At 35.1% G+C, this 15,671-nt stretch overlaps 1 protein-coding gene across 4 annotated transcripts in view; it reads left to right on the top strand.

The window, feature by feature from the left end:
• The window catches only part of RARS2 (arginyl-tRNA synthetase 2, mitochondrial), a 60,107-nt gene that overhangs the window by 5,166 nt on the left and 39,270 nt on the right, over positions 1–15,671 (top strand). For 3 of the 4 annotated variants that reach the window (XM_072642787.1, XM_072642785.1, XM_072642786.1), the window contains exons 2-6: positions 123–196; positions 1,673–1,775; positions 4,219–4,302; positions 12,209–12,306; positions 14,490–14,545. In XM_072642787.1, coding sequence (XP_072498888.1) covers positions 123–196; positions 1,673–1,775; positions 4,219–4,302; positions 12,209–12,306; positions 14,490–14,545 — 415 coding nt within the window. Of the gene's footprint in view, positions 1–122; positions 199–832; positions 869–1,672; positions 1,776–4,218; positions 4,303–12,208; positions 12,307–14,489; positions 14,546–15,671 lie in introns of those variants that run through there. The other variant, XM_072642788.1, reaches the window with a different exon arrangement.

Here is a 15,671-nt window from a genome sequence, read left to right as displayed (position 1 = left end):
ATTTTTTTTACTCAGTTAAAATTGGAGTTATGAACATGTAGTCTATGACTGAATATAACCCTGTGAAGTAAGAGTATTTTAACAGTTATTTTGGATTGGCTTTAACTTTATTTTGATTTTAGCTTTCCAGAGTTTTGGATCTTCCACCAGAAAACTTGATCAAGTCAATATCTGCAGTTCCAATCTCCAGAAAAGAGTAAAGTATCTTATTTTTCTTATAGTAAACTGAAACGCTACTATTTTAATTGATGAAGTATGTGTTTACAAACATTTTTTGCTACAGTATACAAAATAGTTAAGTTTCCAGGGAGCTAGCTATGGAAGTAAGATTTTATATATTAAAACATATTCTCATTGACATTGTAAAATTGAAATATATGTACGGGAAAAAATTATAGTCCCTCTTTGAACAATTAGTCCTGTCCAGAAGTGAGAATGTTTTGCCTCAGGAGGTCGAATGTTCCTCCTAATTGGATGTCTTCAAATAGAGATTGGGCTGTGAGAGTAGGAATTCTTTAGAATATATAGACCCTGAAGATCCTTCCAACTATTAAATTCTGTAATTCTCGTATTTGCTGGCTGTTATGGCAAATTCTAATAATTTTCCTACATTGTCTATACTGCTATTCTCTTAGAGAAGTAAAGTTATGTTTTTTACTAGAATTTAGAAAAGAGAAAAAGTATAGGGTTAGAGTTTGTGACTCCTATTAACACATAAGGTAACTGAAGTATACAAGGGCTTCCAATAACCAAATTCTTGTAGGCTGAAGTACTGGTGCTGTCTAAAATATAGTATCTCTTCACCTGTACTCCTACCCCACTTTTCTCTGGTCTCAGGATCTCAGCTAAACGGGGCGTTAGAGATAATGTAAGTTGACACCTTTCTCAGCATACCATATGTCATTGTGTTGAAACACAACTAAGCCTGTATTCAATCCATACTGTAGTTGGTGATTGAGATATGTTTATTTCAGTTTATGTATGAAACATATACTTGGATCTCTTAAGCATTCTGTTGATTTCGTTAGTGTAGTACTCCCCTCCACTGACTTTTAGTGAAGCCCTTTCTGCCTTTTCAGCTTGGTCTTATACAACTTCTCCAGGTTTTCCTTTTGTACGTCATAGGTGATCTCCCCAACATGCTGGAGTCTTTCCTGTTTTCTTTTGTGTTCCAAAGATACCACTATATTGTGTGAGCTATCTATCAGTTGCTCTCATTCTTCCAGAGAACAGGAAGCAACACCTTTGTAATATCTTGAAACATGTAGGCTCCTGTGCCCCAGCATTCCCTTCATTTCTACTCTAGAAATCGGTTCTTCCCTTTGTGAGAATCAGATACAGAATAGACTTTTCCCTGTTAGTTCCTGCACCTTTTGAAAGCTGTTTTTTCATCTGTAAAATGAGAATAATAATATTTTCCCTGTCTAACTCTCTGGAATACTGCAGTATTTCAGATAATAGACATGGGATTAGTTGGGATGGGGAGGGGTGGGGTAGAGGAGCTAAAAGTACAATACAGGTACAAAATAGCTTTATTTACTTATTTTGTTTGATATGAAAGCTTTTTAAAATTGTAAATATAAGGTCGAAATGGAAAATACCCATAGTCCTTTAGAATTCCTGTGACTTTTTATAGGAAGAAACAATTTTATACTCTTTCTGTATTTTTTAGAGAAGTAGCTGATTTCCAACTTTCTGTACATTCTGTGCTGGAGAGCAACAGTGATCACTCAAAACCAGATATCCAAGCTCAAGTTCAAAGACTAGCAGAGAAGGTAGTTTTAACACCTAATTGTCTTTCTTTGATTAGATATTGAATTTATTACTGGATTTTAAAAAATATAGTAAACAGACTATCTCATATTAATCATACATTTATAGTGATCATTGCCCAAAGTTAACCAATTTAAGTTGATTTTATTTTAAAATTTCACTGTACAACTATGATTATTTTTCAAATCATATAAAAGATTTGCTCTTGAACTAGCATGTTTTAATTTTCTGGTTAACTATTTGGAGGATGACTCTAGAGTTTTAATTAAATTTACAGATTATTTGAATCTGGGCAGACTTCTGAATATTTGGGAGAATGTATTTAAAATGTAGAATGAAGTAGATAAATTGGAGCAGTAGATGACAATTTTGAAATAGTTCTCAATGAAGATAAATATAAAAATGAGAAGAAAATAATTGGGTGTAAATATAAAATAGTTGGAAAGAGTTGTATGATTTAACAAGTCTGTTTTACTCCTAACAGCCAAAGTTTGTTTAATAGCTAAAAAAAATATGAGGGTAATAAATAATTAAATGTAAGCTATTAGTATAGTGGTATCAGAATGTGAAGTTAGATCAGATCTGTTAACAAGTTTATTACAAGTGAAGCAGGGGAGAACTGGGGCAGGAAATGGTTTTTAATAGAATATTAATTATTATTATTAATTAGTAGACTATTAAGATGATTTAGCTAATGAATTTAGCTAAGGTAATAAAATAGTCCTGTAAATAAATAACAGGGTTTTTTTAAGCTAAGCCAAATTCTTCTTAGGAAAGACATCCATTGCAAAAGAAATTAGACTCTTAGAGTTGGAAAGGAACTTGGGGTCGGTCCTGTCTGGGTTAACCTGTAATTGAAATATGAATCCCCTTTTACAGTGTATCTGACAAGTGATCTCCAGCTTCCCTCTGCTGGAAGACCTCAGACCTCCTAGGGGAGAGCCTTTGCGTATAGTCAGCTCTGTGCAGAAATTTTCCTTTTAGTCAGGCCAAAATAAAGGCAAAGCTTTTTAAAAATTTTATTTTAAAGTCTAAACAGAATTAAATTCCTTACTGAGAGGTATTATTTTGTTTTCACCAAACAATGCCTCACACTCATTCAATAACCGTTTAATGAATGTTTGTTATGGTAAAAAGATAAAAAACCTCTCTCTGCAACTTCTACCCATTGTTCCTTGTTTTGCTGTCTGGTGGTAAGCAAAAGAAGTCTAGTACTTTTCCTTAGGATTTCCCTTCAGATATTTGAAGACCTTAATAATGTTTGAAGTATTTTTTTTTAATCTCTAGACTAATAATTTTCTGGTATTTATTTGTAGAACAATTAAAGAAGCAAAGTATTCTAGTGATGCTTTTTGTCTTTATACCATAATCATTGATACCTCTTCCCCCATATTGAGACTTTCATTGGCCAGTTCTTTCTCATGGGGCCTGGCAGTGTAGTTGAGACTATTATATCCCCTATTTTTGGATGCTCTAATATTAATACAACCTAGGAATGAGTTACCTTCTTCGCTCACCATTTCATGCAACATTTGCCCTTTTCTGATTCTTTACGCCCATGATTTCCCAGAAATAATGACTAGTGGCATTGTAGTGATATCAGCTAGTTTCATAATTTCCCCAGGTTATATCATCCAGCCCTGTTATCTGAAGGCAGTTAATAAGTTAACATACATAAAAGTAAGATGCATAATTCCAGGAACTGATCATTTTAGACATCATTATGAACAGATATATAGAAAAATATACAGATAATTGTCCAAACATCAACTGAATGTTTTACATTATATACATTCATATGGATGCAGGATTTTAAGCCTTGTAGGCACATTATTTTTCTAAAATAATGGCTAGTGGTTTCACAGTGACATTTGCCAGTTCCCTGAGTTGCTCAAACTACTTATCATCAGGTCTGTTTATTTGTATACATTTAATAATTTAAAAAGATGCATATTTCGAGGAACTTGTTCTTAGGAGTCTCTGAGAACTGACCATAGAACAAGATAACTGTCTGAAAACCAGCTAAATTATTTATATTAAGTACATAAATGTTAGTGTTTAATATGAAACTATGTACTTTATGATGTTCAGATAGAAATAATGTGTAAAATTTGCATGTCAGAATAAATAAAGTATTGTAATGGCAAGTCACCATCTACTACAAGAAGTATTTAGAATTTCAGAGGGGAAGAATGGAGACCTTGAGTGGGACAGTATTCCAGGACGTAAGAGTAGGCAGAAAGTGATAAAAGGGATAAACGAAAGGAACCTGGAAAGAGTCTGAATTGGGTATAGAATAAGAAACAGTAGGAGAATAGAGACAAGATGCATTGACTGAAAGGAAAATTCACTGGATGCCCTTGTAAAACAAACACCTGTTTTAATCTTAATACTGTATGTGTCTCTTTTCATATAATATCTAATTTAATCTATTTGTATCTTCAGCTAAAATGTGATACAGTAGTAAGTGAAATCAGCACTGGACCAGGAACAGTAAACTTCAGAATAAACAGGGAGCTGTTAACAAAGGTAAGAATTGTTAGTATTTCATATTTTGTACTTTAGGTGAAAGGCATTTTGCAGTCATGGAAGCTCTTCTAAGATGGAGTCTTGTAACTCATATGGAAGCTTGTATTGGGTGCTTACTATTCAACAACTTAGTTCAGTTCAGCCAGTGCTTTTTAAGCCTTGTTGTCTGCCAGATGCTGAGACAAAAATGAAATAGTTTCTGCCCTTAAGGAATTTACGTTTTACTGAGGAGATACAGCATGTATGCAGATAATGTAAATACAAGCTATCACTGTGCTAGGCACTGTGGAAGACATAATAAACCTACATTCTGATTGAAGAAACTAGATGTCATTTAACACATTAGAGGCAATACAAGACTGTGTGTGGTCATATTCCAAATTATTTGGTATGAGTAATAAATGATATCATAGAGAGTAGACTTGGACTAAACTTTAAAAGCCATCCAATGCAACCCCTTCTTTTTTCCTTTTTTTTTCTTAACAGATAACGAAACTGAAACCCAGAGGAATTAAGTGATTTGTCCATAATTAAGTGGTAGAAACAGGAATCCCAAATCTAGTTCTCTTTCAGCTATATAACTGCCCAGGCTTCAAAGATAGGGGATATCATTATGAGCTTTTTCATGACAATAGTTATTCTGTTAGTATTGTTGTTGATTGAGAAAATACATAACAAAATCCTAAATTCAATAATACTTCTAAATGGATTGGTGTCTTATTTATCACCGCAGTATCTATACAGATTCGAAAAAGAGTAATCTATTTCTGTGCAAAGCATACATCAATCTGCACGTATGTATGTATGTATTTATGGATTCACAATAGATTCATGAACCTATTGTAATAATTATGTGGCTCACAGTTTGAGAACCACTATTTTAGAGCATCCCCAATTTGCTGACTTCTTGATGTAGTCTTGGTTTGATTTGTCCTTCACGTTCCAAGACATCTAGGAGTAGTACTTTGTTGGGGTGATAACCTTCTGCATAGAGTTTTATGATGGCATCACTCCATGCTGAGAAGCTTAAAAAAAAGATACTTTATATGCAGAGGAGCATATTACAAAATACTTCAGTGTAGTGCCTCTGCCCTAGTGCCTGGAACAGTGTCATATTCAAAATAGGCAAAAAATAATTCCCTCTCCTCCAAGATTGAGAAACCTGTGCTGAGGGATTTGATCTTCAGGAATGGAGAAGTCAAAAAACAGTCAGGCTAGAAAGTTGTTTTGGACTTAGTAAGGTTTCAGGTAAAATGTAACCAGTTTTTCCCCTATTTAGTAATTCTAAAGGAATGATCAGTTTATCCAAGCCAGAGTTTCCAGGAATAGGGCTAAACTTTTTGTCGAAGTATTCACTTTCCTTTCCCACTTGCAAAATACTTAATAAAGAACCACATTCCCTTTTCTTCTTTTTTTTAAATGGGGAGAATGGTGTTGAATTAAATTTTGCTTTACAGCTCCTTTGTATTGAATAATACCTGTATTTGGTGATGACTGGTTAAAGTTACAAATTAGTTTTTGACAACTTTATGTTGACCTAATTTTCATTCTTTGGTCTTTTTGTTGATGTGCATTTGTCATTTGATTCAGAGTGAACTAGCCAATAAAGACTCTATGCAATGAATATAGTAGTAAAGGGTGTGTGTGTGTAAAATGAACTGGTGAATATTGAGGATTTTCCCCCTTCTGATATTGGAATATTTTGTTTCTTTTGGCATAGTATACTCAGCTAATAATCAGTAAGCATCAAAGTTTCTGATTAATATATTCTTACTCAAATAGCATGCCTTTAAAAAATATGTAATTTAATAAAATCTTTGTTTTTCAAATAAGTCAGTTACCATTAAGTGAAGTGTTCTTCATTAGAATGTTAATTAATATTGTTTTCTTTAAAGATGAAATGTATCTGAGGGGAGGCCCTGTTGTGGCTGTTGACTCATTGTGATACAACTAAGTGGAATTCATGTCACTTAAAGGAATTAATTAGCCTCAAGGTATTGTAGATTGTATTCCTTCTGTAGTTGGCATAAAAGATCCGATGAGATAGAATTTTTTTTTCTCAGTTGCAGATCAGGATTGAACTCCAAAGATCAGTGTATTCTGCTACTTCTTATTATTCCTACTTCCATTTTCTTATTTAGTCAAATATTCAAGAAATAGCCTATTAGAATTTATTTGGCTGCACAAGTAGCCAAGAGTAAGCCTATTTAAGTTGTAGTTATATTAGTCTGCCATTGTGTAAGAGCACGTCTTTGCAAGTCACCTAAAAATGTCGCTTTATTTAACCTAATATTTAGGATATGATACTCATGAAGCTGAAGTCACAATTTTGATTTTGGTATGGGTCCATTAGCCTTTAACAGAGAAAAAAAATAATACTAGCAGCTAGCATTTATATAGGGCCTCCTCTGTGCAGCACTGTGCTAAAATGCTTACAAATATTATCTCATTTGATCTTCACATCCTGGGAAATAGAGGCTATTATTATTCCCATTTTACAGTTAGAGAAACTGAGACATATAGGTTAAGTGACTTCTCCAGTGTCACACAGTTACTAAGCATTTGACAAGTTTGAAATTGGGTCTTTCTGGTTCCAGACCCAGGACTCTATCCACTGGGCCACTTACTTTCCTACAGAGGAAAAACTCTTTACTGAGACTACAACTGGCATGATTTAAACTGATCAGGTGTCTTGAAGATGTGTATTCCATGATTCTCAAGGAAATGAGGGGAAAGGGATCATCCCCACTTGGGGAAAAATGCCTAAAAGTGTACTTCCTGCTGCCAGAAAGTTATTCACATATTAGGTGAGACCTAGCATCTCCTGATACAAATTTAGAGATGAAATTGCCTTGTCTTGTCAGAATTTATATTACAGAACTACCCTGGTGTTGTCATACCTTCTAATTACAAAGAAACTTTTCCTTTCTCTCCTTACACTTTCTTCTTAACCCCGTTTTGATCTAGCTTTCAACTTTATTATTCCACTGAAAAGTCTCTCTCCCAAGTTACCAGTGTTCTAGTAGTTACAAAATCCAATGACCTTTTCTCAATCCTCATTCTCCTGGACCTCTCTGGAGCCTTTGACACTGTTGATAACCTTGTCTTCCTTTTCTCTACTATTAAGGGACGCCACTCTCTCCTGACTCTCCTGTGTATCTGACAACTCCTGACAACACAGTCTGCTTTGTTGGATCCTCCTCTAGTTAACTCCCTCTAACTGTAGGATAGAACCCTCAAGGGTTCTATCCTGGGCCTTCTTTTCTTCTCCCTCCAAACCACCTCACTAGGTGATTTCATCAATTCCCATGGATTTAATTACCATCTCTATTCTGACATTCACATACCTATGCCAATCTCTCTTCTGACCTCTTATCTCATAAATTCAGCTGACTTTCAGACAACTGGATGTCCAGGAGACATCTTTAAATTGAACATGTTCAACATGTCATTATCTTTCCTTCTAAGTAAGCCCTGTGCCCCTCCTACCTTCCCTATTACTTTTGAGGATAACATTATCTTCCCAATCTTTCAGATTCACAATCTAGGAATCCTCCTCAACTCTTTACCATTTCACTCTCCTTATCCAATCTGTTGCCAAAACCTGTCAGTTTCATGTTTTCAACATCTCTCATATATGCCCACTTTTCTCCTCTGGCACTGGTACCACTCTAGTGCAGGCCCTCATCACCTCACACCTGAATTATTGTAGTAGCTTACTGGTGGATCTGTCTGCCTCAAGTCTCTCTCCACTCCAGTCTATCCTTCATGCAGCCACTGAGTGGTAAGTCCACCCATATCACTACTCTACTCAGTAAACAATAGTGACTCCCTACTGTCACCAGAACCAAATACAAAGTACTCTGTCTGGCATTCAAAACCCATCATAATCTGGCCACCTCCTACCTCTCCAGTTTTATTGCACTTCACTCCCTAGCACGTATGCTTTGATCCAGTGACACTGACCTCCTAGCTCTTGAACAAATGAGATACCATCTCATCTCTGGGTATTTTCTCTGGCTGTCCCCCATTCCTGTAAACACTCCCTCCTCAGCTCTACCTACTGACTGTTTTAAGTCTCAGCTAAAGTCCCATCTTTTACAGAAAGCTCCTCTTAATTCTTGCGCCTTCCCTCAGGTAATTATTTCCTCTTCATCAAGTATGTAGCTTGTTTGTATTTGTTGTCTCTTCCATTAAGTTGTGAGCTCCTTGAGCACAGGAATTGTCATTTCCTTCTTCCTTTATTCCCTGCACTTAGTACCTGGCACTTAGTAGACTCTCACCAAATGTTTATTTATTGATTGATTTCCTTATGTGTCATATAAATGGGACTTTTCTCTCTTAAAACAAAGGTATGGGGAGGGTTAGTGCTGAGTTGGGTCAGCAGGGAAAAAGGGAAAGGGAAGAGAATTCACATTTCTGTAAAGCCTACCGTGTGTCAGGTACTGTGCCATGTGCAGTAGAAATAATAAGTCACTTGAACCTCACTGCTCGGGGAGGGAGAGGAAGGGAAAGGGCTTAACCTTTAAATAATGCCGGCTATGTGCTAGGCACTTTGCTAAATGCTTTACTGATAATATCATTTGACCCTCACAACAATAACCCTGCATATGGCTACCACCCTTTACAGATAAACTTCCTTTGCAAAAGTCTTGCTCTGATGCCTGATGTTTGGGAGGAGATTATGCCACTGGAGCACAAGCTACAAGGCAAAAGCCTACAAGCTGAAGAGGCTTCAAGTATTAGGACTGAATGAATATCTGTTGTTCAAAAGCCATCCAGGTTGAGTTAAAAAGGACTCAGAATTGACTCCCTTCAGAGCTTTAAAACCATTTGCTAAGTCATACAAGAATTGTGATATGCATCACTAGAAGGAGAGCCCATATCAACAAAATCTCATGACTTTGAAACAATATAGTAAACATAGTAAAAGTTATAATACAAATACATGCACTGATACCTTAACTGGGAAAATGCACATAAGCATAACTCTATTTTTAGTCCTTTATTTCCTTTTGCCTAGTCAGGGAAGTTTTAGGCTAGAATTTTTTCTTATGCTTTCACCTGAAGGGGAGCAGATTTGATGCTTATTTTTTTGATAGTTTGATTTCACATTTAGAATGATAATAATGAAAAGCTTCCAATTGCTTTTGTACCTCAATGATCACTTAAGGTTTGATAGCACAATTTATTCTGGCATGCTGGTGGCTCAGAGCAGATGGAGAACTCCTCCCAGGATGATAACCAGGTTGGTTCATTGTCTGGCTAGAAGAGACAAGTTGAATGTAATGAAGGCCCTTGAGCATCTCTGCTACCTGATGCCTCAGCATAGGTAGCTTAGTCTTTCCTTTACTCATGGTTCCTTAATAGGAGTGCTTCGCCCTAGACTGGTAGAATCCAGAGGTGTGATTTCTATCCTCCTTTAATGTGCTATTGTGCTTATTCTCATAATCACCTGATTAGTGACATACTCTGCGTAGATGTATTCCATTATTATTAGGAAAATAAAATGGAATTTTATGAACTATGAAGTTCCATGTGATAAATTGCCTGTACTGTAAGAAAATATCTGGAAATGTGTTTTGAGTTTTTGTAAAAATTACCCTCCTCCCTCCCATTTTCCCCCCCATGTAATCAGTATGCATTCCATGTATTGCCATTTTGTTTTGGGGCTTTATCTTGGGAACTCAATAAAAAAAAGTTATGAAAATAACATTCATTTCATGAGTGAAATGCACCAGTATATTGCTAAAACATAGACTCAGCTTCTGCTTTGACTGTCAGCCCATCTCAAATAAATGAGCATTTATGAAGCACCTGCTATGGGCCAGGCACTATGTATGTTATATACTGGGTATTTCATTAAAACACCATTAATTAAGACCTTGGCTACTACCATAAAATTTAGATTTTGATCGCCCCACACCTACCCCCCACTACCCCCCTCCCTCCCCAAGACAGTGTACAATTCTATATAGGATCTGCATATACTTTCCTATTGAATACGTTTTCACTATAGTCATGCTATGTAGACGAACTAAAATAAATGGAAAAGATCATATAACAAATCAAAACATCACACACACACACACACACACACACACACACTCACACAAACACAAACATGATTTGCTACATTCTGTGAGTGAATTCCATAGTTCTTTCTCTGAGTGTGGAAGGCATTTTGCCTTAGAAACCATTGGGATTTTTATTTTAAGTTCTTGCATTATTACGAAGTTCCAAGTCTACCAGAAAAAACTCTCATACACTGTGGTCGTTGCTGTGCACATTGACCATTTATTAATTGGAGAATGACTTATATTATAAATTTGACTCAATTCTCTATATTTTAGAAATTAGACCTTTATTAGAGACACTGGCTGTAAAAATTCTTTCCTAGTTTTCTGCTTCCCTCTTAATCTTGATTGCACTGGTTGTGTACAAAAACTTTTCCAGTTAGTGTAATCAAAATCATCCATTTTGCATTTCATAATGTTCTCTATCTCTTGTTTTGTAATTAATTTTTCTTTTCTCCGCAAATCTGAAAGATAAACTATTCGTAGCTCTCCCAGTTTGCTTATAGTGTCAGCCTTTATATTTAAATCATGTACCCATTTTGACTTTATTTTGGTATATGGTGTAAGATGTTGGTCTATGCCCCGTTTCTGCCATACTATTTTCCAGTTTTCCCAGCAGTTTTTGTCACATAGTGAGTTCTTATCCTAGAAGCTGGGTTCTTTGGGTTTATCAAACAGTGGATTACTATAGTCATTGACTACTGTGTCTTCTGTATCTAACCTATTCCACTGATCTACCACTGTATTTCTTAGCCAGTAGCAAGTAGTTTTTATGATTGCTGCTTTATTTAAGATCTGGTATGTGCTAGCTAACATTTTGTGCTGGATTTGGAGTTAGAGGACTGTGGCTTGAATCCTGGATGTACCAGTGTGACCTTGGGTAAAACATAACCTCCCAGGACCCTTCTGCATTTCCTGATCAATAAAGTGAAGGTATTGGACTAGATAGTCTCTAAGGTTCATCTTATGCTTTATGTAGCATTAAGTTTTCCAGGCATTTTACATGCATTGTCTCATCTGATCCTTACCACCATGTGTGGTCAGTGCTACAGGTCTAAATCTCACCATTTTAGAGATGAAAAATTGAGGCAGTTTATGTGTGTTGAAGGTAGAATATGAACTTAGCTATCTCCTTCAAGTCCAGTACCGTTTCCACACTGCCCAGAGAAATCTATCTTAAATCAAATTCTGTTTTAAAGGAGAATATGCTGCACATAAAGATTTTAATTTGACTTTTGTCACTGTACTTTACTGAAGCTGCTCTCTGATAGTGACCTTATTCTCCTTGAACTGCAGCATTTGATGCTATTGACTACCTCATCCTTTTGGATACCCACTTCTTTCTTCAGCTCCCAAGATACTTTCATTGTCTTAACTTTTCCAAGGTTCTTTTGTTTGCCCTCTTCTCCATCTACATTCTGTCTCTTGACTCATATAATGTGAATTATCACATATTCATCTGACTCCCAAATCTCTATGTCTGCCTCCAAACTCTTCCCCATAGATTTAGTCTCATATTTCCAGCTGCCTCTTGGATTTTTATATCTGGACATCCCACCTATCCATTCCACCCTACCTCAAATTCAATGTATCCTAAAGTATGGTTCTTATCTTCCTCCAAAAGACTTGGTCTTCTATTCATCCAAGCTCCGAACCTTGGAGTGATCTTTGAGTCTTTGCTCTCATTCTTTAGCTTTTCTAAGCTCCTGAAGGTAGAGATATCCATGGAGAAATTTCAGCTGTCTATTGAATAATAAGATAATTATTTAAAATCAATTTTTCACAGTGCTTTTTGAAAAAATTAAATTCTGCTTTCATTTACTTTTTAGACGGTGCTACAACAAGTATTTGAAGATGGTGCAAATTATGGATTAAAAAGTGAACTTTTTTCTGGTCTTCCAAAGAATAAGGTATTAGTTGAATTTAGGTGAGTACGTATACTTAGGTACTAACTAGTTCATATGACTGACTGAGAAAGTACTTTGAAGGTTAGTGTTTTGCAAAATCACTCATCTTATATCATTTTGCAGTTGAAGAACCTCAAAGTCAAAAGAAATTAAGATTTGAGGTCACAGTGCATTATCCAAGACATGAGTTTATAGATAACCAATCCAGAGATTTGTACACTAGTTAGAGCATTCTTTGTCTTTTTTAAATAAACTATCATTTATTTTCTTAGTAAAAGAATGTCACTGCACAGCATCCTTTTGAGACATATATGTTGTTTAACTGGCTAAGAATTTTAAACTCTTAAGAGTACAAAGCTTTGTGCCAAGTCATTAAAATGTTAGCCTGGATTATGTTCTGTTATTTTAAGTAATCTCAGTAGATATCCTTACATTGGTGTTTGTGGTCAGTTTTTAAATAACCAGAGAGAAGAGAGTGTCCTACCAGTAGGTAGTTGGCCATGAGTCATATATCAGTAACAAAAAAAAAAATCACTGTACATGTTGGTTTTATTTCTGTAACATATTAAAGAATAGCAGTGACAAATTCTTATTTTTTTTATTTGGAAAGTCAAAAAATGCTATAGACAATTGGCTTTTTAAGTTGTCTTTCTGTGGGAGGAGTTAAAGAACAGTAGTCATTGAATATAAGCCACACTCCTAAAAATGAGAGTTCTTTGAAAAGAAAAAATAGGCTACATGGAGGTATTATATAAACCTGATTTGGGGGATATGACTAGCCTTAGTAATATGAGCCTTAAAATAAATAAATTTATATAATTTATATTTATATAATTTAATTTATATAAATAAGTTAAAATAAAATAAAATAAACAGAGCTTTAGTAAATCAGAAAACTGCTTAGTAAATAAGGAATCCAAGAAAGGGAAATAGATGGTTTCATGGATTATTTCATTCTGTTGATACTAGAACTTAGATAAATATCATATTCCATTGTTAGGAGTCATATCTTTCAAAAGGGCTGTTTGAATGTCAAAATAATCCCTTCCCTTGAAGGTGTTGGGACTTCACAATAAGATGTCTCTGATTTTCCCACTCTTTTGATTCAGAGTCTCTGATTTTCCCATTCTTTTGATTCAAATCATCACACCAATCTTCTATGTTGCTACCTTATTTCTGCTTAAAATAATCTTTTTCCATTTTGTATTAGACTTGTGTAATATTGTGATTAATGGTGTCACCTCATAATTAGTAGGTTCTTTTTTATTAAAAATTGTTTCTTCTTGATCTTTGCCTGGTTAACATTTTCCTGAAGTTGACTAATGTTGCTCCCCAAAATGCTTTACAGATTTTTGCTTTTAATAAGATAATAACTTTTTAAAATGACAATTTCACATGGAACTACAAATCTATTATGTACAACTTGCTATTCCTTTTAAATATATAATAAAGTTATTGTGTAAATTTCTTTTTTTATCCTTTTTCCCTCCCCCCAAAGATAGCTACTGTTAGACATAAGTTTTATATATGTGGGGGGGGGGGTTGGAGTGTGTATAAAATCATTATATACATAGTTCTGTTTATCACTTCTTTCTCGGGATGTACATAGCATCTACTTTCACATGTCTTTTGTTAGTTAATTTAGGTGTTTATAATACTCAAAATAACTTATTCACTCAAAGATGTTGTTACACAATATTTTTTACAGTATACAGCATTCTCTTGGTTCTGCTCACTTCATTCTTCATTATTTCTTGCAAGTCTGTCCAGTTTTTCTAAGGTCATCTAGCTCATCATTGCTTATAGCACAACAGTATTCCGTCACAATCATATACCACAATTTGTTTAGCTATCCCCCAATTGATGGGCATCCCTTCAATTTCCAATTCTCTTCTGCCACAAAGAGAGCTGCTATAAATATCTTAGAACATAAAGATACTTTTTCTTTTTCCATAATCGCCTTGGGAAACAGACCTAATAGTCTGTATTGCAGGGTAAAAGAGCATATATACAGTTTTGTAATTCTTTAGGCATAATTCCAGGTTGTGCTACAAAATAATTGGATCAGTTCACAGTTCTACCAACTGTATTAATGTATTAATTAATTAATTAATGTGTTAATGTCTACCCTTTACCTTTTTTAAGCTTTGCACAGGAGTATAATTCTTGCAGTGTTGTGTGTTTTTTGGTTTTGTTTTTGCAGTTCACCTAACATTGCCAAGAAATTTCATGTTGGACATTTGCGTTCTACAATCATAGGTGAGTGCGAAAGCTATCTTTGGGACTATGCCAGAAGTCAAAATCACCAGTACTTATTTATCTGAATATGGACCGGATGTTTAATAAGGTATACAATTGAGGCTAAAATATGTTTTATACTAAAAAATTAAATTTAAAAAATTAGGAAATTTTTTCTAGATTTCTAGAGACCTTTTAGTTTGTGAACATTCCTCTTATAGTGAGTTGACCAAAACAGTACAGCTTTGGTCTGGTCTGTACAAGTGCAATGTAACTGATCTTCCTCAGTCTTTATACTATGCTTGTTAATGCAGCCTAAGATTGCATGAGCTTTCAAGAAAATCAACTCTGTCACATCATTTACTTACACTGATTGTACGGTCAAAATAAAATCCAGTTTTTTCTTGTGAATATCAATACAAGTTAACCTGTCCTAATAAACCAATAATTGATTTTTGAACCTAAATTCATGATACTTTTAATTTGGATAAATTTCATTTTGAGAGGTCCAGTACAAGAATTATAGTGAATGAATAAATGTTGAAAGGCAAGAATGAATGAATGAAGAAATAATGAGCTGGGATTAATGCAGTCATATGGTCAGAGCCAAGAATAGAACTTGTGTCTTAACAGGACTGAAATTCCTTATTTAATGAAGACAGTTAATTGATTGGCTTGTGGTGATAGCTAGATAAACCCAGATTAAAACCCATCAGACATGATAGACAAAAGAATAGGCATTTATTCTCTTTCTCTTCCTCCTCCTCCTCTGTCTCTCTCCCTTCCCTCCCTTTTGCCCTTTTTTTCCTCTCCCTGTGATTTCCTCAGCATAAGAAGTTCTGATAGAAAGTTTTTCTGCTCATTCAAATCTGCACCTCCTTTGCTGCTTACAGTCTTAGAGTCTGAGGCACTGAAGGTTTTGATGATTTACCAGGCTGATACAGTCAGTAGGGGTCAGGGGTGAGATTTAATCTCAAGGCCAGCTTTTTATCCACTACACTATATTGTGACACTGTATTATTTGTAAAATGTCTTATGGATGCTTTAGTTTTAACATCACCATCACTTCTCAATGACTCCCCTAGACACCCCCCGCCTCCCACTCAGTACTCTCCCAAGTAATAAGTAAAGTGCATTTTAAGGGAAA

This window comes from Notamacropus eugenii, chromosome 2 (assembly GCF_028372415.1).
Source record: "Notamacropus eugenii isolate mMacEug1 chromosome 2, mMacEug1.pri_v2, whole genome shotgun sequence".
NCBI lineage: Eukaryota > Metazoa > Chordata > Mammalia > Diprotodontia > Macropodidae > Notamacropus > Notamacropus eugenii.
This window is presented reverse-complemented; position numbering and strand designations above follow the sequence as displayed.